This window comes from Macaca mulatta, chromosome 9 (assembly GCF_049350105.2).
Source record: "Macaca mulatta isolate MMU2019108-1 chromosome 9, T2T-MMU8v2.0, whole genome shotgun sequence".
Taxonomy (NCBI): domain Eukaryota; kingdom Metazoa; phylum Chordata; class Mammalia; order Primates; family Cercopithecidae; genus Macaca; species Macaca mulatta.
The window spans coordinates 109,658,729-109,684,159 of NC_133414.1; the positions used below are offsets into that span (position 1 = coordinate 109,658,729).

General features: G+C 46.9%; 1 protein-coding gene and 1 long non-coding RNA gene across 3 annotated transcripts; both read right to left on the reverse strand.

Moving 5' to 3' along the window:
- Positions 1-614: 614 nt before the first annotated feature.
- On the reverse strand, positions 615-19,595 carry MORN4 (MORN repeat containing 4). 2 transcript variants are annotated; one of them, NM_001257802.1, is given in 5 exon segments: positions 615-1,252; positions 1,506-1,615; positions 2,045-2,159; positions 4,355-4,452; positions 19,353-19,483. In NM_001257802.1, coding segments are annotated over 4 exon segments (441 nt in total). In that variant the 5' UTR covers positions 4,422-4,452; positions 19,353-19,483; the 3' UTR covers positions 615-1,103.
- On the reverse strand, positions 7,497-9,502 carry LOC144331240 (uncharacterized). Its single transcript, XR_013398227.1, has 2 exons — positions 9,398-9,502; positions 7,497-8,293 (listed from the first exon to the last, which is right to left on the reverse strand). It is a non-coding gene; the product is annotated as an uncharacterized LOC144331240 (long non-coding RNA).
- Positions 19,596-25,431: the final 5,836 nt, after the last annotated feature.

Below are 25,431 nucleotides of genomic sequence, written 5' to 3' on the forward strand. Positions count from 1 at the left end.
TCTAAAGGGAGGAGGAAATAGCACTCTTACCGAATCCTTCTCAAGGGCATAGGCAGGAATGAATACCAGTCTGATCAGACCAAGTGAAAGCCTGGAGCTATGATTCTAACTAGCATGAGGAGTAACATACGGAAAAGCTCTGCCAGCCAGGCACAGTGGCTCACACCTGCAATCCTAGCACTCTGGCAGGCCCAGGCAGGAGCATCGCTTGAGCCCAGGAGTTTGAGACAAGCCTGAGCAACATAGCAAGACCTGGCTCATTTTTTTATAATAATAAAATAAAAGGCTGGGCGTGGTGGCTCACGCCTGTAATCCCAGCACTTTGGGAGACCGAGGTGGGTGGATCACAAGGTCAGGAGTTTGAGACCAGCCTGGCCAACATGGTGAAACCCCATCTCTACTTAAGAAAATACAAAAATTAGCCGGGTGTGGTAGCGCACTCCTGTAGTCCCAGCTACTCAGGAGGCTGAGGCAGGGGAATCGCTTGAACCTGGGAGGTGGAGGTTGCAGTGAGACGAGATTGCGCCACTGCACTCTAGCCTGGACGACAGAGTGAGACTCCATCTCAAAATAATAATAATAATAATAATAATAATAATAATAAAATTAAAAAAGAAAAGCTCTGGCCTTGACTTTCACAGGGCTGCTCCACTGAGCCACCCCTATCTTTTTCCTGTTTCTCCAGGGTGGCACAGAGCACTGGCCCTAAGGTGGGGTAGAATCACCTGCCCCAAAAGCAGCAGAATGAAGGTTCTGTATCACTTGGCAGAAAATGAAGCAGAAGGGTCACAGCAGGCTGCACTGGGTAACCCGAGGTCTTAGGAACAGAGTATCAACAGTGAGAAGAGGCGGTTCCTCCGTCCTCCAGCACACAAGGGTCAGGGAAAGACAGAACCACCAATGACTGAGCAGCGTCCGCTGGCCAGCATCCTCAGCACTTTTCTGCGGTCCAGTTCTGGAATGGCAGGTGACAGGGCACATACAAGACCTCTGCTCCACTGTCATTGTCAACTCATCTCAGCTCTGGTTCATTTGTTCACCTCGAGTCAACAAGGGGCGCACTGGCTTTACCCAATACTTGTCAGCTGGTGCCCACCGCGCTGTCAGGCAGTGAGATTTCTGGCTGACTTGGAGGCGCTCTGGGCCCGCTGAACGACGGCAGAACACTTCTCACGCCGCAGCAGCTTGTTGTTCTCAAAGAGACCTTCATTGCGGGGGATTCCATGAGAACCATCGGGGAAAGTCAGCAGGCCTTTGAGGAGGGCAGAGAAAACATGGGAGTAACAATGGCGTTAATGTCTCAAAGGTGAGCTCGATATGTTGAGGCTGAAGAAGAGAAAAACTCGCAGCTCTACTCAGGAGCACTCTATTGGTGAGTTCAATGGATAGGCGTCAGGGATGGCCGCTATGGATTGCTGGACCCCCGCAGGATTAAAACGAAACAGGTATATTTCCACCCATATTATGCCCACCTAAGTCACCCACCCTGCTGGGCTGCAACTTACCAAAACCATCTACTCTGCCGTTTTTAAATTCCCCCTCAAACGTCATGTTGTCGTATCGAATGAAGACTCCGACGCCATTAAACTTGCCCTGGGCAAACTCCCCCTCATACCTGCAGAAACACCAGAAGTTAGCCTTCAGTGGGAAGTTCGCTGTCCAGATTAATGGAGTTGAGCAGCTGCGGATCTCTGTTATTTAATAATGCCAAGGAGCAAGCCGATTCCACCTGTCACATAGCTCCATCTACCCCATCTAGTCCCAGCCAGCAGAGAAGGATCAGAGTATATATGCCATGAAGCCCTGATCTCAACGAAAGAAGATAGGACGGGAATGGGAGTGGGGTGGAAAGTCACTCACTTGGTTGACATTTCAAATTTTAGGTCCACTTAAAAAATAACCAATAAAAAGGACTACTTAGTCCTCATCTGTGTTCTGCAGGGAGTGAGACAAGCTCAGGATTGACCAGATATTTACCAGTGTCCCATTTTTATGTCAGACCCTCCCTTATTTAAGGCTAAGAAAGGAATGACCTCATACCCACCTTGAACCATCTGAGAAGGTCAATACCCCAAAGCCATTAAAGAGCCCATTCTCAAAATGACCCAGGTAGGTGCCACCATCTGCAAACATCAGTTGACCAAAACCATGCCTGCGGCCTGAACAAAGAGAAGGACAGGTGTCAGGTTGGAAGGAGGCAGTTTCAGGGTCCCTTCTTACTCTTCTAGCATCCCTTACCTGCCATCACCCTACCCACAAAGAAAACAAGAGAAGCAGTGACATTAGCAGGGCAGAGGATTATTAGCCAGAGTCAGGCACTGGGAAAACCTGGCTCCTGGGGCCTTCCCATCTTATCACTACAGATTACAGCAGGTCTACCCAAGTATGAATAAGAGAGCACTTAAAAATAACAACAGCTGGCCAGGCGCAGTAGCTCATGCCTGTAGTGCCAGCATTTTGGGAGGCCAAGGTGGGTGGATCATGAGGTCAAGAGATCAAGACAGTCTGGCCACCATGGTGAAACCTCGTCTCTACTAAAAATATAAAAATTAGCTGGGTGCAGTGGCGCGTGCCTGTAGTCCCAGCTAGTCGGCAGGCTGAGGCAGGAGAATCACTTGAACCCGGGAGGCGGAGGTTGCAGTGAGTCGAGATCGGGCTACCGCACTCCAGCCTGGGCAACAAGAGCGAGACTCTGTCTCAAAAAAACAAACAATAGCTGGCTGGGTGCAGTGGCTCACGCCTGTAATTCTAGCACTTTGGGAGGCCGAGGAGGCAGGTGGATCACCTGTGGTCAGGAGTTCAAGACCAGCCTGGCTAACATGGTGAAACCCTGTTTCTATTAAAACAACAAAAAATTAGCTGGGCATGGTGGTGGTGTTGTGCTCCTGTAACCCAGCTACTCAGGAGGCTGAGGCAGGAGAATCCCTTGAACACAGGAGGCGGAGGTTACAGTGGGCCGAGATCATGCCATTGAACTCCAGCTTGGGCAACACGTCTCAAAAAAATAAATAAGTAAATAACAATAGCTAACATCTATATTTATAGTGCCTTTACTATGTGCCAGCCTCTCTTTTTTTTTTTTTTTTTTTGAGACAGAGTCTCGCTCTGTCACCCAGGCTGGAGTGCAGTGGTGCGATTTTGGCTCACTGCAACCTCCGCCTCCTGGGTTTAAGTGTTTCTCCTGCCTCAGCCTCCCCAGTAGCTGGGATTACAAAGTGTTGGGATTACAGGTGTGAGCCACTGTGCCTGCCCTAAATTACTGAGTCTTGAGAAATTGTACAGGTGTGATGTGACCTTGCCTCCTTCAATCCCACGCCTTTCTTCCTGGTTTTCAAATACCTGGTGTCCCCTCTAATGTGGCCTGTTAGAGGAGAGACTTTCTGAGGCTCTACTGGGTGGGCTGTATCCACCACAAGAACTTCCCTGAATTCTGTTTGAAAGGCATGATTACTCCTGCAACATCTTGCTCTGTTTTCTGGTCAGTTCAGAGAGTAAGCACAGCCCCACTGACGTAACGAAGCTCAAACCAGTGCTGCCAATCAGGCTGTTAGATTTGCCCAGCAGCTTTAAGGTGCTAATGGGGTACTGGTTTTTTTTTCCTCAGAGAGGCAGTGTAGTTAGATGTTGAGGACACTGAGTCAGGCTGCCTGCTGTGTTTGCCTTCTTGTTCTACCACTTAGAGTTCTGTGATCTTGAGTAAGTTACTTAGCTTCTCCTTGCCTCAATTTCCCCATCTGTTAAATGGGAATAATAATAGTATGTGCCTACCTGATAAGGTTGTCATGAGGATTAAATAAGATGATAAATACAAAACGCTTAAAAGAGAGGGTATGGTGGCTGATGCCTGTAATCCCAGCACTTAGGGAGGCCAAGGTGGGCAGATCACCTGAGGTCAGGAGTTGGAGACCAGCCTGGCCAACATGGTGAAACCCATCTTTACTAAAAATACAAAAATTAGCCGGATATGGTGGCAGGTGCCTGTAATCCCAGCTACTCGGGAGGCTGAGGCACGAGAATCGCTTGAACCCGGGAGGCAGAGGTTGCAGTGAGCCGAGATCGCACCATTGCACTCCAGTCTGGGCAACACAGTGAGCAAGACCTCATCTCAAAACAAACAAACAAACAAACAAAAAACCAGAAAGATATAACTCATTCCTGGAGGTTGAATTAAAAATAGCATTTTCGAATTCCTTTATTTAATCCTAAAATGGAATAAAGGAAAGGCAGGCACTATGTGGAATTAAATCCTGGAGTTGAAAATGAAAACCCATAAAGCTGGCTACATTTGCTGATGTATTTGTCCTCCAGCAAATGAAGTGTTCATCATTGGACACTCCCCAGGGGTCCTTCTCACCCTCCTTCCATTCGCCACGATATTCCTCCCCACTGGAGTAGGTGAAGGAACCTTTTGTCAGGGTCATGGTGACAGATTACAGGATAAAAGGACGAAAACTGTAGGAAATAAGCAGAGGAGAACCAGTGTCATGGAATGGCAGGAGGAAAGGACTGCAAAGCAATTTTGTAGATACATTCTAAAGGCCACCAGCCTGGTAAGTGTACGCTGCCTTAGGTGCATTTAACCAAAATACCCATGTCTCCAACAACCACCAGCACCATCAACTCCACCTCTGCCCAGGTGCTCTCATCCTCCTGCTTATCTTAAAAGTTTTCAGCCAGTTCCTATTTTCTATGACCTGGGATGGAAATGGAGGATTAATCTACAAATATTTACTTGATACCTACTACGTGCTCAGTTGATGTATAAAATAGAGTATCTTCCCTTGACGAGTTTATAATCTAGTTAATAAGACTAACAATTGAAACACTGATTTATGCCAGAGATAATGTGATTAAGTGCCAACTTGGATGGCAGAGATTAACAAAGACATGAGATGGCCAGAATTTAAAACAAGCAGACAAGCAGTAGAGAAGGCAAAGAACAATTCCAGAATCAGAAAACACAGGGAACAGGCCAGGGGCAGTGGCTCACGCCTATAATCCCAACACTTTGGGAGGCCGAGGTGGGCGGGATCACCTGAGGTCAGTAGTTTGAGACCAGCCTGGCCAATGTGGTGAGATCCCGTCTCTACTAAAAATGCAAAAATTAGCTGGGCATGGTGGCGGGAGCCTGTAATCCTAGCTACTCAGAAGGTTGAGGCAGGAGAATCACTTAAACCTGAGAGGCGGAGGTTGCAGTGAACCAAGATCACACCACTGTTACTCCAACCTGGGTGATGGAGCAAGACTCTGTCTCAAAAAAAAAAAAAAAAAGGAAAACATGGGGAACCAACACTCAATGGGCAAGGAACACTCTAAGGGCAATGTGAACACGAGATGTTCCATTGCAAAATAAGAAGCCTGGTCTCATTACAGTTGAGGGTTTATTTGGGGAGTAATAGGAAATAAGCCTGCGTAGGTACATGTAGCCACAATCTTAAAGTTGAAGACAGGCCTGGTGTAGTGACTCACACCTGTAATCCCAGCACTTTGGGAGGCTGAGGTGGGAGGATCACTTGAGCCCAGGATTTCAAGATCAGCCTGGGCAACATAGCAAGACCTCATGTCAAAAATGTAAAATTACTGTAATCCCAGCACTTTGAGAGGCCGAGGCGGGAGGATCACAAGGTCAGGAGATCGAGACCATCCTGGCGAACACTGTGAAACCCTGTTTCTACTAAAAATACAAAAAATTAGCCAGGCATGGTGGCGGGCGCCTGTAGTTCCAGTTACTCGGGAGGCTGAGGCAGGAGAATGGTGTGAACCCGGGAGGCAGAGGTTGTAGTGAGCCGAGATCGCGCCACTGCACTCCAGCCTGGGCGACAGATCCAGACTTTGTCTCAAAAAAAAAAAAAAAAAAAAAGTAAAATTAAAAAATAAAAAATAAGCCGGGCGCGGTGGCTCAAGCCTGTAATCCCAGCACTTTGGGAGGCCAAGACGGGCGGATCACAAGGTCAGGAGATCGAGACCATCCTGGCTAACACGGTGAAACCCGTCTCTACTAAAAAATGCAAAAAAAAAAACTAGCCGGGCGAGGTGGCGGGCGCCTGTAGTCCCAGCTACTCGGGAGGCTGAGGCAGGAGAATGGCGTGAACCCAAAAGGCGGAGCTTGCAGTGAGCTGAGATCCGGCCACTGCACTCCAGCCTGGGTGACAGAGTGAGACTCTGTCTCAGAAAAATAAAAAAATAAAAAATAAAAAAAATTAAAAAATAAAAAATAGACTGGGCATGCATGGTAGCTCACACCTGTAATCCCAGTACTTTGGGAGGCTGAGGTGGGCAGATCACGAGGTCAGGAGTTCGAGACCAGCCTGGCTAACATGGTAAAACCTCATCTCTACTAAAAATACAAAAATTGGCCGGGCGCGGTGGCTCAAGCCTGTAATCCCAGCACTTTGGGAGGCCGAGGCGGGTGGATCACGAGGTCAGGAGATCGAGACTATCCTGGCTAACATGGTGAAACCCCGTCTCTACTAAAAATACAAAAAACTAGCCGGGCGTGGTGGCGGGCGCCTGTAGTCCCAGCTACTTGGGAGGCTGAGGCGGGAGAATGGCGTGAACCCGGGAGGCGGAGCTTGCAGTGAGCCGAGATCACGCCACTGCACTCCAGCCTGGGAGACACAGTGAGACTCCGTCTCAAAAAAAAAAAAAAAAAAAAAAAAAATTAGCCAGGTATGGTGGCAGGCGCCTGTAATCCCAGCTACTCAGGAGGCTGAGGCAGGAGAATTGCTTGAACCCGGGAGGCAGAGGTTGCAGTGAGCTGAGATCACACCACTGCACTCTAGCCTGGGTGACAAAGCAAGACTCTGTCTCAAAATAAATAAATAAATAAATAAATAAATAAATAAATAAATCTGAAAAGAACCTCAAGGATTTAGTCCAACCTTTCATTTTATAGGAGAAATAGAAGCCCAGAGAGGTAATCAAGTTTGTTGGCAGCCTCCCCTGACTATGCTAGTCCTTTTTCCCTGTACAGCATAGCCTCTGCTTTTAGCTCAGGCTAACTTAAAGAGACCTTTGAAAGCTGGGCGTAAGAGTTTACAGCACATGAGGGAGGAAAAGAGGCGGCCTCTGCAGGTTTGTGAACCAGGATGTAATATGATGAAGGCAGTGTGTAAGGAAAATGAATGTGGTAGCGTGAAGTGGGATGAATTGAAGCAGCAAGTCCATAGTCAGAAAAGCTTGCAAGGAAGGGAAATATGATAATGCAGCAGATTGTAAAAATGGGCAGAGTTATTCTCCCTCCGTTCATGACCCTACAATGTGACAAGGTAGATCCTCCCATTAAGAGACAGAGTTGGCCAGGTGCGGTTGGCTCATGCCTGTAATCCCAGCACTCTAGGAGGCCAAGGCGGGTGGATCACCTGAACCAGACTGGCCAGCATGGTGAAACCCTATATCTACTAAAGATACAAAAGATTAGCAGGGCGTGGTGGTGGGTGCCTGTAATCCCAGCTACTCGGGAGGCTGATACAGAAGAATTGCTTGAACTCGGGTATCAGAGGTTGCAGTGAGCCGAGATCGCACCACTGCATTCCAGTCTGGGCGACGCAGTGAGACTCTGTCTGAAAAAAAAGAGAGGCAGAGTTTATTTATTCCTCCACCCTCTGGATCTGGGTTGGCTATGTGACTTGCTCTGGATGATGGAATGTTCGCAAAGGTGATCTAGCAGAGGTCTGCAAAGCACCTGTGCACTAGGCTTGCCCTCTTGCTATACTTGGACCTGTTCTGCCCCCGTGTAAATAAGCCCAATCTAGTCTACTGGATGGTAAGACCCTATCCCAGCTGGCCACAGATGAACAAATAGCTCAGGCAAGACCAGAAGAACTGCCCTTCTGAGCCCAGCCCCAAACTAGCGACCACAGACTCACAGGATAAACAAATGGTTATTGTTTCAAGCCACTGTGTTTTCTGGTGGTGTGTTATTACCCAGAAAAAAAAAATGTATATTACTGATACATTCAGGCATGAGTCTGGGAGATCACCGTATAATGGGAGCAGAAGGAACAACTAGGATGGATACATCATAGGAAAACCATCAGTAATATTTGGGGACTGGCTAGATATGGCTTCACACTAGTGGTGAAAAGATGTATTGAAGGATATCCTATAAGAAGGGAACTGCACAGTAGCTCAAGCTTATAATCCCAGCACTTTGGGAGACTAAGGCTGGCAGACCACTTGAGCTCAGGAGTTTGAGACCAGCCTGGGCAACATGGTGAAACCCCATCTCTACCAAAATTACAAAAAATTTTAAAAATTAGCCGGGTGTGGTGGCGCGTTCCTGTAGTCCCAGCTACTTGGGAGGCTGAGGTGGAAGGATCGCTTGAACCCAGGAGGCAGAGGTGCAGTGAGCCAAGATCACGCCACTACACTCCAGCCTGGGTGACAGAGGGAGACCCTGTCTCAAAAAAAAAAAAAAAAAAAACGAAGAAGAAGAAGGGAATTAAGATAACCCCAAAATCATTAAATATAAACAGAGGCAAATAGCATGTCATTTGATATACTAAAAAATACAGGCCCTATTTCTTTTTTAATTCCCTAGGTCTTTTCATTCATCCCTTCATCTTTCATTTACTTATCTATTTATTTTTTAGAGACAGGGTCTTGCTCTGTCACCCAGGCTAGAGTGCAGTGGCAAAATCGTAGCTCACTGTAACCTCAGACTCCTGGATTCAAGGGATCCCGTCACCTCAGTCTCCAGAGTAGCTGGGACTACAGGCACACACAGCTACCTCCTCATCTTTTCCAGATCTAAGCAATACAATGTTTTCTCCAGTGATTTTGACGATGCAGATTCCTAGGCCCAAACTCAGACTTACTGAATCAGATTCTGTATAGTTAGAGCCCGGGAACCTGCAGTTTTAATAAGCACATCATTAGATCCTTACTTCAAAGCTTGGGGCCTACGACTACAATAAACGGAAATACTGTGTGTGAAAAGTTCTCTGAACTATAAATCACTATTGAAAATTCCTCTATCAACCAAGCATGGTGTCTCATGCCTGTAATTCCAGCACTTTGGGAGGCTGAGCAGGGACAATTGCTTGAGCCCAGGAGTCTGAGGCTGCAGTAAGTCATGATAGTGCCACTGCAGCCTGGGTGACAGAATGAGACCCTGTCTCAGAAAAAGGAAAGAAAGGGGAAAAAAAGTCCTCTCTGATTAGTAAGTAACCTAGAGTCTGACCCTGAGGCATCTGACTAAGTTCCAATAGGACAAGGACACATTTTCCTCAGAGTACTGGGGCCAGACTTGGCAGACAAACAGGAAAGAATTCTTTTTTCTTTTAGAGACAGGGTCTCATTATGTTACCCAGACGGGACTTGAACTCCTAGGTTCAAGAGATCCTCCAATCCCCTCTTAGCCTTCTGAGTAGCTGGAACTACAGGTGCCTGCCACTGCTCCCAGCTCAAAATAAGATGGGTTTTTTGTTTGTTTGTTTGTTTGTTTTTGAGACTGAGTCTTGCTCTGTCGCCCAGGCAGGAGTGCAGTGGCGCGATCTCGGCTCACTGCAAACTCTGCCTCCTGGGTTCACGCCATTCTCCTGCCTCAGCCTCCCCAGTAGCTGGGACTACAGTCTCCTGCCACCACACCCCACTAACTTTTTGTATTTTTTAGTAAAGACGGGGTTTCACCACATTAGCCAGGATAGTCTCGATCTCCTGACCTCATGATCCGCCCGCCTTGGCCTCCTAAAGTGCTAAGATTACAGGCATGAGCCACCACTCCTGGCCACAAGATTCTTAAATCTTGGGGGCCTGGTGCCAACAGCTAGCTTCCTTTTTCTTCAAGACCCAGGGAAGCCAAAACCTCATCCAGTCAAGATGGAGTTCCAAAGAATGGGTTCCATAGTTTCATAGCGCAAAAGGGGTCTGGTATATTTTATACAAAAGTGATGCTTTAAATATTCAACTAAAACAACACATATGTTAAATTTACTTTCTCCACATTGTCATGGTGGACAGTGCTAGATTATTTATATTCCAATTCAGGTGGCACAACCCTCTCTAATAATCAATTGCACTAACCCCAGAGAAACTGTCTGAAATACCTTTATAACAGAAGCTAACATTTACTGACCTCTTATTGTGTTCCATCAGTGCTGTTTGTTTTAAGAGATGGGGTCTCACTGTTACCCAGCCTGGAATGCAGTGGTATGATTATAGCTCACTGCAGTCTCAAACTTCTGGGCTCAAGTGAGCCTCCCACCTCATCCTCTCCAGTAGCTGGGACTAGAGGTGTGTGCCAACACACCCAGCTACTTTTCAAATTTTTTGTTGAGATGGATATTGCTATGGTGCCTAGACTGGTCCTGAACTCCTGGCCTCAAGTGATTCTTCCTCATCAGCTTCCACTGGTGTGAGCATCAGTGTTTTTTGTTTTGTTTTGTTTTTGAGACGGAGTTTCACTCTTATTTCCCAGGCTGGAGTGCAATGGCACAATCTCGGCTCACTGCAACCTCCACCTCAGCCTCCCAAGTAGCTGGGATTATAGGCATGCGCCACCACGCCTGGCTAATTTTGTGTTTTTAGTAGAGATGGGGTTTCACCATGTTGGTCAGGCTGGTCTCAAACTCCTGACCTCAGGTAATCCACACGCCTCGGCCTCCCAAAGTGCTGAGATTACAGGCGTGAGCCACCGCGCCCAGCATGAGCATCAGTGTTTTTAAAATGTTATCTAATTTCATCTCACAACAACTTTTTGGGGTGGGTATTATTATTAGTTCCACTTTAGGGATGAGGAAACTAAGGTGCAGAGAGGATAAGTAAATTAACTAAGGTCATACTTTAACATGTGGAAACTAACACGTGAAAGTTAGAATCAGAGCTCTGACAGCTGGCCTTGCACTAACTTGCTAACTCATACCATCCTATCCTATCTGGCCTCCCAGGATAATCCGGTGGTGTTGTAGACTCTGAGCACAGAAGGACTTGAGTTCAAATCTGAGTTCACTGTATAATTATGGGCAAGGTATTTAAGCATCTCTAAATCTCAGTCTCCTCATCTGTAAAGTGGAGATAATATATGTATTTCACAGAGCTGGCAGGTGGACTCAGTTAAATATCTGAGAGTCAGTGAGTGACAGGAAAGAAAAATAAAAGAAAGAAAATGACACACACTAAGTACCTAGAACACTGCCAGGGTCCGTCCACTAAATGTTAGTTTCTTTTCCTCTTTCAAAGTTTTACACTTAAACTCACACATATACTTACTGTAATGAAAACTTCTCTAGGTCTTTCCTCAGTAAAAATTGCTACCAATGTAATTCAAACAACACTCTGAAAAAGAAAATCTCAGCAATTTTGACTAAAGAGCTGAATACTAAGTAGAGGAAAAACAAACTATAATTGCTACCATCCGCTCTTTGTCAACATCCTACAGGATATTTGCATTTTGGCCTTCTGTCATAAAGTTTTTTTTTTTTTTTTTGAGACGGAGTCTCACTCTGTCACCCAGGCTGGAGTGCAGTGGCACCATCTCGGCTCACTGCAAGCTCTGCCTCCCGGGTTCACACCATTATCCTGCCTCAGCCTCCCGAGCAGCTGGGACTACAGGTGCCTGCCACCACGCCAGGCTAATTTTTTGTATTTTTAATAGAGACAGGGTTTCACTATGTTAGCCAGGATGGTCTCAATCTCCTGACCTCGTGATCCGCCCGCCTCAGCCTCCCAAAGTGCTGGGATTACAGGTGTAAGCCACCATACCCGGCCCGATTTTTTGTTTTTAAGGAGACAGTGTGTCGCTCTGTTGCCCATGCTGGTGTGCAATGGCATGATCATAACTCACTGCGACCCCGAACTTGTGGGCTCAAACAACCCTCCTGCCCCAGCCTCCGTAGTAGCTAGGACTATAGGCACACACCACCATGCCTGACTAATTAACTTCTTTGTAGAGACGGTGTCCCACTATGTTGCCCAGGCTAATCTCATACTCCTAGTCTCAAGCAATCTCTGGCCTTGGCCTCCCAAAGTGCTAGGACTATAAGCATGAGCCACCACACCCAGCCTCATGACTTTTTGGTTTTTTTTATGAGAACAAGCAGACGGGCACAGTGGCTCACGCCTGTAATCCCAGCACTTTGGGAGGCTAAGATGGGTGGATCACCTGAGGTCGGGAGTTCAAGACCAGCCTGGCCAACGTGGTGAAGCCCTGTCTCTACTAAAAACACAAAAATTAGCCAAGTGTGGTGATGGTCGCCTGTAATCCCAGCTACTTGAGAGGCTGAGACAGGAGAATCACTTGAACCTGGGAGGCAGAGTTTGCAGTAAGCCAGGATCATGCCACTGGTTTCCAACCTGGATGACAGAGCAAGACTCTGACTCAATAATAATAATAATAATAATAATAATAATATGTTCTGATGTTTGTTCTCTTTTTTTTTTTTTTTTGGAAACGGAGTCTTGCTCTGTGACCCAGGCTGGAGTGCAATGGCGTAATCTCGGCTCACTGCAACCTCCATCTCCCGAGTTCAAGTGATTCTCCTGCCTCAGTCTCTCGAATAGCTGGGATTACAGGGGACCATCACCATGGCTGGCTAATTTTTGTATTTTTAGTAGAGACAGGGCTTCACCATGTTGGCCAGGCTGGTCTTGAACTCCTGACCTCAGGTGACCCACCCATCTCAGCCTTCCAAAGTGCTGTGGTTACAGGTGTGGGCCACTGTGCCTGGCTTTTTTTTTTTTTTTTTAAGACAGAATTTCGCTCCTGTTGCCCAGGCTGGAGTGCAATGGTGTGGTCTCAGCTCACTGTAACCTCTGCCTCCTGGGTTCAAACAATTCTCTTGCCCCAGCGCCTCCCAAGTAGCTGGGATTACAGGCCCCTGCCACCACACCCAGCTAATTTTTGTATTTTCAGTAGAGACAGGGTTTCACCATGTTGGCCAGGTTGGTCTTGAACTCCTGACCTCAGGTGATCCTCCTGCCTTGGCCTCCCAAAGTGCTAGGATTACAGGCGTGAGCCACCGTACCCGGCCTTATTTTTGTTTGTTTGTTTGTTTAATGGAGACTGGTGCTGGTGACTGCTGAGTAGCTTCAGCAGAGGGACCTGATAACCTTTTTTTTTTTTTTTTTTTTTTTTTGAGATACTCTCACTCTGTCACCCACGTTGAAGTGCAGTGGCTCTATCTCAGCTCACTGCAACCTTCGTCTCCTGGGTTTAAGCAATTCTCTTGCTTCAGCCTCCTGAGTAGCTGGGATTATAGGTGCCCACCACCACACCTGGCTACTTTTTGTATTTTTAGTAGGACAGGGTTTCACCATTTTGGCCAGGCTGGTCTCGAACTCCTGGCCTCATGTGATCTGCCTGCCTTGGCCTCCCAAAGTGCTGGATTACAGGCGTGAGCTACCATGCCTAGCCAGAACATAATGATTTTTGATACAGACACCAAAAACCCAGACATGGTCTGATGTGAAAACAGCTAGGCCTGACCACAGCAGGGCTCAACGACATCTTCTACACCCTGGCTCTGTCCCAGCCATGAGGACAGATGAGTTCTAAGAATCCCTGTGCTCTCACCCAAATAAGAGAAAAGATTCATTTCTCGCCTAAATGAAGGGCAACCTTGTGGAGACTCTTCTTGAGATGTTTGGGGGCCACTCCCATAGAACTTTCTCCCTTCTTCAGTTATCAGTCAAACATTCCATTTCCAGTATCTCTCACACAGAAGATATCCGAGGCAAGGACCATTATTTTCTTGTAGTCAACTACCTCCAAACCTGTGGGAGCTATTTTCTGAGAGGGGATGCTGGTACTTGTCATGTCATCTCTGTCCTATCAATGTCCCACAAGGTCAGCATCCAATTTCAGGCTCACAAGTCTCTTATCACCAGCCCAGCATCAGAGTGTGCTGGGGTAGAGGCCAACATGACTCCATTGAAAATATAACATTAATGAGAGCATGAGAAGCAGTTTTCCATCAGAACAGCAGAAGAAAACTCCAGTACAGACAGGCATTTTGATCAGGCAATCTTCAGCTCTTCCCAGAACTAAGTCACAGCACTAAAAGTCAGCTTATGGTTGAAGTTTCATTCCTTCAAAGCACGTCAGTTAGAATCTGAAGGACTGTATCTTCCACTATATCTTATAATTAAACAACCATTCCAAAACGTAAACACAAAATCACTATTTATATAAAAAGATTATAAGTATTTCCTTTAGATGTCTGGCAGCAGTTAACCAACTTGTTTTCACTCAAAATTTGGAAAGAGTTATTGCAGTGGGATTTGAGGAGTCATATTGACTACACACGGACTCAGGGAAAGTACTGCCTTGTATTTATTTACTTTTTCTCAAGGCTACGTGAAGCTTCCAAAGAGTGGCATTCTACCTTGTTCCGGGAGGACCAGTAGAAGATTGATGAAAGAAGGGAACGTTTCTCCACTTTGAGGGTTATTTATGGACAAAGTACTAGTTCTCAAGTTGTACAGCTAACCATGTTTTTTTTTTTTTGAGACAGAGTCTCACAGTGTCACCCAGGCTGGAGTGTAATGTTGTGATCTTGGCTCACTGCAACCTCTGCCTCCCAGGCTCAAGAGATTCTCGTGCCTCAGCCTCCTGAGTAGCTGGGATTACAGGTGTGCCAGCATGCCCAGCTAATTTTCATATTTTTAGTAGAGATGGGGTTTCACTATGTTGGCCAGGCTGATCTCAAACTTCTGACCTCATGTGATCTGCCTGTCTTGGCCTCCCAAAGTGCTGGGATTATAGGCATGAGCCACCACGCCCAGCCCCTAACCACTTCTTCAGTATGCTGTTAGCTCTTGGGGATTATACCCTAAATATTTTAAGGAAGCCAATGAAACCAAAAAGGTTACCTTGTTATTACCAAATGTGGCAGACTGTATTTCCAAGATGTTTGCAATAGTATCTTCTGTCTTACATGTTTGTCTACAATTTGACCTGGCTGCTGACCCATCACAAAGTGAAATCTGGCCGGGCGTGGTGGCTCACGCTTGTAATCCCAGCACTTTAGGAGGCCGAGGCGGGCGGATTACGAGGTCAGGAGATCGAGACCATCCTGGCTAACACAGTGACACCCCGTCTGTACTAAAGAATACAAAAAATTAGCTGGGCATAGTGGTGAGCGCCTATAGTCCCAGCTACTCAGGAGGCTGAGGCAGGAGAATGGAGTGAACCCAGGAGGTGGAGGTTGCAGTGAGCCGAGATTGCGCCACTGCACTCCAGCCTGGGTAACAGAGCAAGACTCCGTCTCAAAAAAAAAGTGAAATCTACCTCCCCTTCCTTGAATCTGAGTAGGCTCGTGACTGCTTGGACCAATAGAACACAATGAAAATGATGGTGTGGGCCGGGCATGGTGGCTCACTCCTATAATCCTAGCATTTCGGGAGGCCGAGGCGAGCGGATCACCTGAGGTCGGGAGTTCAAGACTAGCCTGACCAACATGGAGAAACCCCATCTCTACTAAAAATACAAAATAAGCTGGGTGTGGTGGCGCATGCCTGTAATCCCAGCTACTTGAGAGGCTGAGGCAGGAGAACTGCTTAACCCAGGAGGCAGAGGTTGCGGTGAGCCAAGATCGTGCCATTGCACTCCAGCCTGGGCAACAAGAGCGAAACTCTGTCTCGAAAGAAAATGGTGGTGTGTTCTGAGGTTAGATCATAAAGGGTGACGCAACTTCCATCTTGTCACTGATACACTCACACTTGGAGATGTGAGCCACCACATAAAAAGCCTGACTACCCAGAGGCTAACACTGAAAGCCAAGCCACACAGCAAAGTCATATATTGGTGCTCCAGTTGGCTGTCCTTACCTTTGAATCATCCTATCTCAGGTACCAGGCATCAGTGAAGCAGCCTTCAGAAGATTCCAGCCCTCAGTCACTGAGCCTGCATTCCGTCCCATATCAGGGAGCAGAAAGAGGCCTCCTCATGGTGCCACCAAATTCCCTTACCCACAGAATCCATGAGCATCATATGGGTATTATTTATTTATTTATTTATTTGAGATGGAGTCTTGCTCTGTCGCCCAGGCTGGAGTACAGAGGCGCAATCTCTGCTCACTGCAAGCTCCACCTCCTGGGTTTAAGCAATTCTCCTGCCTCAGCCTCCCAATTAGCTGGGACTACAGGTGCTCGCCATCACGCCTGACTAATTTTTTGTATTTTTAGTAGAGACAGGGTTTCACTGTATTAGCCAGGATGGTCTCGATATCCTGACCTTATGATCCACCCGCCTCGGCCTCCCAAAGTGCTGGGATTATAGATGTGAGTCACCGTGTCCGGCCACCATATGGGTGTTTTAAGCTGCTAAATTCTGGGGTAATTTGTTATACGGCAATAATAACTGGAATACCATGTTTCAACCTAACCCTGCCACCATCCTGTCCCATTGGTTTCCAACAGTACATACTACAAACTTCCATTCCATTTTGATTTAGGGACATGTAGCAAATTCCCTTGAGCAGATGCTTGCCAAAATGATGTCCATTGCCAAGACCACAATCAGAAGCGCTACTGAAAGGGAACATGCGTAGAATCCATGGATCTCAGGCCATGGTTGAATACGTTTGGCTAGAAACTGTCATATGTGCCCAAATAGTTGATATTGTCACTATTTGGGACATTGTCTGGATTTTATGACTTTTATAACTAACCATGCTAATATATAATATATAACTAACCACAGCTACTATATATATATACTACTATATATATAATATATATAATAATATATATATAATATATAATATAACTAACCACAGCTACTGACCTAAAAAGGAATTTCACCAGTAACCATGGTCATTGAGACAAATCTAGTTTAACAAAATACAGCCAGTGCTGATGAAGACTGAAAGCCCAATACTTCTTCTTTTTTTTTTTTTTGTGGCAGAGTCTGGCTCTGTCATCCAAGTTGGAGTGCAGTGGCGTCATCTCAGCCGCTGCAACCTCTGCCTCTTGGACTCAAGCCACCCTCCCACCTTAGCCTCCTGAGTAGCTGGGATTACAGGAACATGCCACCACACCCAGCTAAGTTTTGCATTTTTTGGTAGAGACAGGGTTTCACCATGTTGCCCAGGCTGGTCTTGAACCCCTGGGCTCAAATGATATGCCTGCCTCAGCCTTCCAAAGTGCTAGGATTACAGGTGTGAGCCACCGTGTCCGGCCCAATACTTTAATAAGAGATGCAAATCAGTATTTGTATCAGTTATCCAAATCATCTTTTTAAAAAGAATATATGGCTTAGGGGTTTAGGCTACAAATATACCCATGGAATCCAGTCACAAGCCAAGATGATTCACACTTCTAAACAGATACTCACCCTTTCTGCACTCCTGATAGATTGGTTGCAAAGGATCAGTCCAAACATTTACATAAAAGAAAATTACTATTCTGTCCCTGTAAACCAATACACTATTAGTCTGCACTATAGACTACATTCCTGCTATCTTCATTTTCTTTTGCCCCAGACATTTCTTTATTATTATTTTCTTATTTCCAAACAGAACTCTGAGACAGTAATGAGAATTTTTGTTTCCGTTCTATTTATCTTTTTCTAATTTTAAGAAATCAACTTATTAAAGAACATTTTTGTATTCACAGTAACCTGTGTCCAATTTAAGAGGATTAAAAAAAAAAAAAAAAACAACTGACACAAAGAAGAAAAGGGCCAGGCATGATGGCTCAGTCCTGTAATCCTAGCACGTTGGGAGGCTGAGGCAAGAGGATCACTTGAGCCTAGGAGTTCAATACCAAGCTGGGAAACATAGTGAGACCTCATCTCTACAAAACAATTCAAAAATTAGCTGGATGTGGTGGTGCATGCCTGTAGTCCCAGCTACTCAGGAGGCTGAGGCAGGAGGATTGCTTGAGCCCAGAATTTGAGGCTGCCAGGGTGAGCAGTGACTGCACCACACCTGCACTCCAGCCTGGGTAACAGAGCCAGACCTTATCTCAAGAAAAAGAAAAGAAAAGAAAAACAAACAAACAAACAAACAAACAAAAAGGATGGGGCGGTGGGAGACATCCAGTTAGAGAATACTGGTTGGAGGCAGCCACCCTAACTACCCACATGTCTCCCCAAAACCCCCTTCCCAGGGTACAACAGTCTTGTCAAATTATTTCAGTAATAAAGCAGTTCATAGGCTTTTAGAATCCTAAAGAGAAGAAAATGAAGGCTTTGATGAACAAAGATTAACCTTGTTAAGAACCTAGAACAAAAAGTCAAATACTCTTTTTTTTTTTTTTTTTTTTTTTTTTTAATGAGACGGAGTTTTGCTCTGTTCCCCATGCTGGAGTGCTGGGGCAGGATCTCGGCTCACTGCAACCGCCGCCTCCCAGGTTCAAGCAATTCTCCTGCCTCAGCCTCCTGGATAGCTGGGATTACAGGCGCCCGCCACCACGCTCGGCTAATTTTTGTATTTTTAGTAGAGACGGGGTTTCACCATCTTGGCCAAGCTAGTCTTGAAATCCTGCCCTCGTGATCCACCCGCCTCGGCCTACCAAAGCGTTGGGATTACAGGCGTGGGCCACCACGCCCGGCCTAAATATTCTTTTTTAGGTGTTTTAAAAGGAGATCGAAATAACTGTTTTTCATTGTTAAGTCTAACCTCCTCTTTCCTCATGTGAAAAGTAAAGAAATGTATCGTTGCTATATGAAGGGTTCGTTTAGGAAGACTGTGGGATGGTTAGAATGAAGAAAGTGGGAAGAAAATTGGCGCCAAAAAGAATATTAAAAAAACAACAACAGCAACAACAACAACAACAACAAAAACGCGATGATGACCTGACCTGGGGGTGATTGGGACTAGGGAGTAATTCTGCCAAATACGATCCCATTTCACGGGAAAGGGAATGCCTGGGCTGGACTCCGATATAGCAGTTATTCCTGCTGGTACCTAAGCAGTTCAGAGATGCTAGACTGCAGGGATACCCCCCATCAACGAATTGAAGCATCCCATTCCCCAGGCTTCCATATGTGGGAGTTCTCTCCGCCAGCGAGATAAAGGCGGGTCCAGGGAAAACAAAGCCCTAGACCACAACAAGGTAACACCTTCTCGCACCCCATTTTCACGTTCCCGCCCGGTTGCTTCCTGCTATCCTGGTCCGCTCTCCCGCCCGGCAGGGTCTAACGCTCCCACGGGTCTGCCAATTCCCCTGATGCAACCCTCCACCCCCTGCCCGCTAACCCCAGTCCAGTCGGCTCTCCTGGGCCTCGACCCCCGCGGTGGAGACTAAAGGGTTCAGGTTTGGGTCCCCCACAGGCAGCCGACCTCGGGTCAGCGTATCCGAGGTGGAGCCGCATCCCCCAGCCCGGTCATCTCGTGCTGGGTTCCTCAGTGCCCACCTGGCCGATCATCCTCTTTCCCAGCCCCCTCCCTCCTGCGCCTCCAGCCAACCTGGGACTAGCCTTTCGGGATGACCGTCACGCCTGGACGCAGGGCTCCAGCTCCTCGGACTTTTCCTCTGATGGGCTCCCGGCTGCCACCTTGCTCTCCGCCACCTCCACCAGCGCTTGCCCCACTTGACGCCGCCATCCCGGGCGACCGCACTGGGCACAATTCCCGCTGCCCATTGGCTGTTACCTAGGCAACCGGGAGCAACGCCACTCCGCATTGGCCCAGCCCGCCTCCGCGCCATCTTTGTGCGGGGCGGAGTGTTTGCGAACCGGAGCTATGTGAAAGAGGGGTGGTCCCACCTCTGCAACGCAGATGAGACAGAGGATCCAAATCTGGCCTACCCCGAGGCCGTCTAGTTGAAATGGCAACCCCAAAGAAAACCAAACCTGCGCCGGAAGCAACAGTGACCATCAACGCGAGCGGCTGTGATCTTGCTCCAGTCCCCACTGCTGAGTTTAAGACAGATCCTAAATCTAGCTTCAGAGAAGGAGCTTTGTAAATTGTAACGCGCTGGGCAGGACAGCCTCCAATAACTCTGTGCTAGACATTGTGATATCAAGACACTTTTGCATTCGTTATAGGAATTTGTGCTGTCCTTGTCATTACCTAGATTCTTTTTGTTTAAAATATAGTACCTGGCCAGGCGCAGTGGCTCACATCTGTAATCCCAACACTTTGGGAACCCGAGGCAGAGGAGGATCGCTTGAGCCCAGGAGTTCTAGATCAGCCTGGGCAATGCAGGAAGACTCCGTATCTATAGGAAAAAAAAAAAAAAATTACCCAGCCTGGTGGTGTGTGCCTGTAGTCCCAGCTACTCAGGAGGCTGAGGTGGGAGGATCCGTTGAGCCCAGGAGGTTGAGGCCACAGTAAGCCATGATTCTGCCACTGTACCCAAGCCTGGGCGACCTAGCAAGACCCTGTCTCAAATAAATAAACAAACAAATAAACAAACTGCAAACCAAAAAGTATCTGAGACAGGTTTCAATTTAGAAGTTTATTTTGCCGGCCGGGCGCGGTGGCTCAAGCCTGTAATCCCAGCACTTTGGGAGGCCGAGACGGGCGGATCACGAGGTCAGGAGATCGAGACCATCCTGGCTAACACGGTGAAACCCCGTCTCTACTAAAAAATACAAAAAACTAGCCGGGCGAGGTGGCGGGCGCCTGTAGTCCCAGCTACTCGGGAGGCTGAGGCAGGAGAATGGTCTAAACCCGGGAGGCGGAGCTTGCAGTGAGCTGAGATCCAGCCACTGCACCCCAGCCTGGGCGACAGAGCAAGACTCTGTCTCAAAAAAAAAAAAAAGAAGTTTATTTTGCCAATGTTAAGGACATGACCGTGATACAGCCTTAGAAGGTCCTAAGAATGTGTGTCCAAAATAGTTGGGCCACCGCTTGGTTTTATACATTTTAGGGAGACATAAGACATCAATCAATACATGTCAAATGTACATTGGCTTGGTCCCGAAAGGAGGTGGGGGTGGCAGGTTCCAGCATGTAAGTTGATTCAAAGATGTCCTGATTGACAATTGGTTGAAAGAGTTTAAAGACCTGGAACCCGTAGAAGGGAATGTCTGGGTTAAGTTAAGGAATTGTTGCTAAGATAGGCACACACACACACACACACACACACAGAATTGTGGAAATCAAGGTTTTTATTATGCAGAGAAGGCTACAGGTAGCAGGCTCCAGAGAGCATAGATTGTAAATGTTTCTTTGCTTTTTGTTTCGTTTTGAGGCAGGGTCTCCCTCTGTCACCCAGTCGGGAGTGCAGTAGCTGGATCATGGCTTACTGCAGTCTTGACCTCCCAGGCTCAAGTGATCCTCCCACCTCAACCTCCTAAGTAGCTGAGACTACTGGTTCATTCCACTATGCCTGGCTTATTTTTGTATATTTTGTAGAGATGGTGTTTCCTCATGTTGCCCAGGCTGGTATTGAACTCCTGGGCTCAAGCGATCCTCCCATCTCTGCCCCCCAAAGTGCTGGGATTACAGGCGTGAGCCACCATGCCTGGCCAGTGTTTCTTATCAGATTTAAAAAGGTATCAGACTCTTAGTTAGTTCTCTCCTGGATCAGGAAAAAGACCTGGAAAGGGAAGGGGATTTTCTACAGAATGTAGATTTTTACCACAAAAGACACCTTTGCCTGCTATCATGACAGATGGGGTCTGCTGTCTGTCAATGCTGGTATCATTGCTACAAAGAGTCTGCTGTGTCAACCTTAAGTTCTCTGCTTTAATGTTTTTTGTTTTTTGTTTTTTTTTTGAGACAGAGTTTTGCTCTTTTTGCCTAGGCTGGAGTGCAATGGCACGATCTTGGCTCACCTCAACCTCCGCCTCCCAGGTTCAAGCGATTCTCCTGCCTCAGCCTCCCAGGTAGCTGGGATTACAGGCATGTGCCACCGCTCTGGCTAATTTTGTATTTTTAGTAGAAACCAGGTTTCTCCATGTTGGTCAGCCAGGTCTTGAACTCCCGACCTCAGGTGATCCACTTGCCTCGGCCTCCCAAAGTGCTGGGATTACAGGCGTGTGCCACCGCGCCCGGCTATCTGCTTTAGTGTTAAATGCTGGTCCTGAATTCCAAAAGGAGGAGAATATAATGAGGCATGTCTGACTCCCACTTCTCATCATGGCCTCAACTAGTTTTTCAGGTTAATTTAGGAATGCCCTTGGCCCAGAAGAGGAGCCCATTCATTTGGTTGGGGGGCTTAGAATTTTATTTCTGGTTCACTAGATAAATAAATAAAATATAGTGCCAAGACTGGAGCAAATCTTCCTAAATACCATGCACATCAATCCGTGTATCCATATGTTTATTTCTTTTTTTTTTTTTTGAGACTGAGTCTGGCTCTGTCGCCCAGGCTGGAGTGCAGTGGCCGGATCTCAGCTCACTGCAAGCTCCGCCTCCCAGGTTTACGCCATTCTCCTGCCTCAGCCTCCGGAGTAGCTGGGACCACAGGCGCCCGCCACCTCGCCCGGCTAGTTTTTTGTATTTTTTAGTAGAGACGGGGTTTCACCGTGTTAGCCAGGATGGTCTCGTTCTCCTGACCTTGTGATCCGCCCGTCTCAGCCTCCCAAAGTGCTGGGATTACAGGCTTGAGCCACCGTGCCCGGCTCCATATGTTTATTTCTTAAACAATGTGAGTACAGCATGATGCTAGGTTCTGTCAGGCTTGAAAAGCCATGATTGCTACTCTTTTTTTTTTTTTTTTTTTTTTTTTGAGACGGAGTCTCGCTCTGTCGCCCAGGCTGGAGTGCAGTGGCCGGATCTCAGCTCACTGCAAGCTCCGCCTCCCGGGTTCACGCCATTCTCCTGCCTCAGCCTCCCCAGTAGCTGGGACTACAAGCGCCCGCCACCACGCCCGGCTAGTTTTTTGTATTTTTTAGTAGAGACGGGGTTTCACCGTGTTAGCCAGGATGGTCTCGATCTCTCGACCTCGTGATCCGCCCGTCTCGGCCTCCCAAAGTGCTGGGATTACAGGCTTGAGCCACCGCGCCCGGCCTCATGATTGCTACTCTTATGGCATTTATAATTAGTTGAGTGTGGTGACAAGTGTCTGTGGTCCCAGCACTCGGGAGGTTAAGGCAAGATAATTGCTTGAGCCTGGTTAATACAGAGACCCTGTCTCAAAACATAAATAAATAAGTAAATAAATAAATAAATAAATAAAATGTAGTTTCTGGGCCAGGGGAATGACATACTACAAGCAGTATTTTATGAAAATTAGTCTGGCAGTGACACTCAGAGATGACCAGTGAGAGATTAGAAGCAAAGTAACAAACTCAGAAGTTATCGTAATAATGCAACTAACACATCCTGAAAGTTTCATGTGGCATCAGTGGAGATGAAAGAAAGGGGATGAATATGAGACATATTTCATAGGGATATTTAATAAGAATCAACATAGTGTAAACAGCATGGAAACAGTCTGCCTGGGTTTGGACCCAGCTCTGCCATTTACCAGCTGAATGACAATGGGCATATTACCTTTACCTCCCTGGGTCTCAGTTTCCAAATCACAGGATATTGTAAAGCTGGTTCCATGAGTTAATCCATGCAATGCATTTAAAACAATGTCTAGGCTGGGCGCGGTGGCTCATGCCTATAATCCCAGCACTTTAGGAGGCCGAGGTGGGTGGATCATGAGGTCAACAGATCGAGACCATCCTGTAATCCTAGGGGATTAGCCGGACGTGGTGGCCCTTGCCTGTAGTCCTAGCTACTCAGGAGGCTGAGGCAGGAGAATCACTTGAACCTGGGAGGCAGAGGTTGCGGTGAGCAGAGATTGTGCCACTGCACTCCAGCCTGGGCGATACAGCTGGCTAATTTTTGTATTTTTAAGAGACGGAGTTTCACCATGTTGGCCAGGCTGGTCTCATGGGATGATTATTTCCATTTTATAGGTTAAGGAACTGAGGCTTAGAGAGGTTATGTAACTTGTCTGAAACAACTGCTCACCGTGGAGACTGAATTCAAACTCAAATGTCTCTGATTTCCAAGCCCATGCTTCCAACCATTACATTTTACACTTTTTTTTTTTTCTTTGAGATGGAGTCTGGCCCTGTTGCCTAGGCTGGAGTGCAATGGCATGATCTTGGCTCACTGCAACCTCTACCTTCCAGGTTCAAGCGATTCTTTTGCCCCAGCCTCCCGAGTAGCTGGGATTACAGACGCCTGCCCCCATGCCCGGCTAATTTTTTGTAGTAGAGATGGGGTTTCACCATGTTAGCCAGGCTGGTTTCGAACTCCTGACCTTGTGATCCACCTGCCTTGGTCTCCCCTAGGATTACAGGCATGAGCCACCATGCCTGGCCGTACATTCTACACTTTTGAAGGTAGTGTTTGTATACCCTTTTTTTTTTTTGAGACGGATTCTTGTTCTGTCGCCCAGGCTGGAGTGCAGGACTGCGATCTCAGCTCACTACAACCTCCGCCTCCCGGGTTCAAGCGATTCTCCTGTCTCAGCCTCCCGAGTAGCTGGGATCCTAGGTGTGTGCCACCATGCCCAGCTAATTATTATTATTATTATTATTATTATTATTGTATTTTTAGTAGAGACAGGGTTTCGCCATGTTGCCCAGGCTGGTCTTGAACTACTGACCTCAGGTGATCCACCCGCCTCAGCCTCCCAGAGTGCTAGGATTACAGGCATGAGCCACCGCGCCTGGCTTGTTTGTATAAATTTTAACTGAAACAGTATTCCATGGATTTATTATTATTATTATTTGAGACTGAGTTTTGCTCTTGTTGCCCAGGCTGGAGTGCAATGGCACAATCTCTGCTCACTGCAACCTCTGCCTCCCGGGTTCAAGAGATTCTCCTGCCTCAGCCTTCCGAGTAGCTGGGATTACAGGCATAAGCCACCAAGCCTGGGTAATTTTTGTATTTTTAGTGGAGACAGGGTTTCACCATGTTGCCCAGGCTAGTCTCATTCTGTTCTAGTTTCCAGGCCCTTGGTAACCCAGTTTAACTCTGCTTCCCCTAGAAACAAGAAGGTTGCTCTATGTTGCCTACCTGACTTAGCTTTCCTCTTTTTCTCAGGTGACTCCTGCTTGGTGGACCATTTGTTTCCTCTCTCCTTTTTTTCCAGCAATCTAATTACTCTTTCTTTAAGACTCAGCTCATAGCACATGACCCACTTAAAGCCTTTGCTTGATCCTTGAGCATTCTGGTTGGAAAAAAAATAAATAAATAAATAAAATAAAGGCTTTGTTAAGGCTGCAGCCTGCCTCAGTTAATTGGTGAACTGTTCCGGAGTTTTGAGCTCATTTTGTTGGCTTTTTTTTTTTCTCCTACTGTCTCAGAAAGTCACATGCCTTCAGCCTGAGGGCAGGGACTCTATCTTCCTTCCCTTTCTCACGAATAGTAATGTACTGAGCACCTACTGTGTCTAGACACTGAGATTTTACAGTGTGAATAAAAGTGGTGGACTCTTACCTCGTGGTAAGAACTTCTTAGGTTCACCGACCATATTTTTCTTCAATTAACAAATAAGCATTGAGCAGCTGGGCCAGGCACAGTGTAAGATATTAATTGGCTATGCATTATTCTTTGTACCACAAGTTTGTATCTTCACAGGAACTTG

Bases quoted from the DNA above. Each gene is read 5' to 3' on its own strand.
- MORN4 (XM_028853428.2), bottom strand. From the start codon at position 19,593: ATGGCGCGGAGGCGGGCTGGGCCAATGCGGAGTGGCGTTGCTCCCGGT. The intron at 2,160-19,352 runs GTTGGCTGGAGG...CTCTTTGTTCAG, and splicing joins TCCCGAAAGGCTAGTCCCAG to GCCGCAGGCATGGTTTTGGT. The intron at 1,253-1,505 runs GTAAGTTGCAGC...CCCTCCTCAAAG, and splicing joins CGGCAGAGTAGATGGTTTTG to GCCTGCTGACTTTCCCCGAT.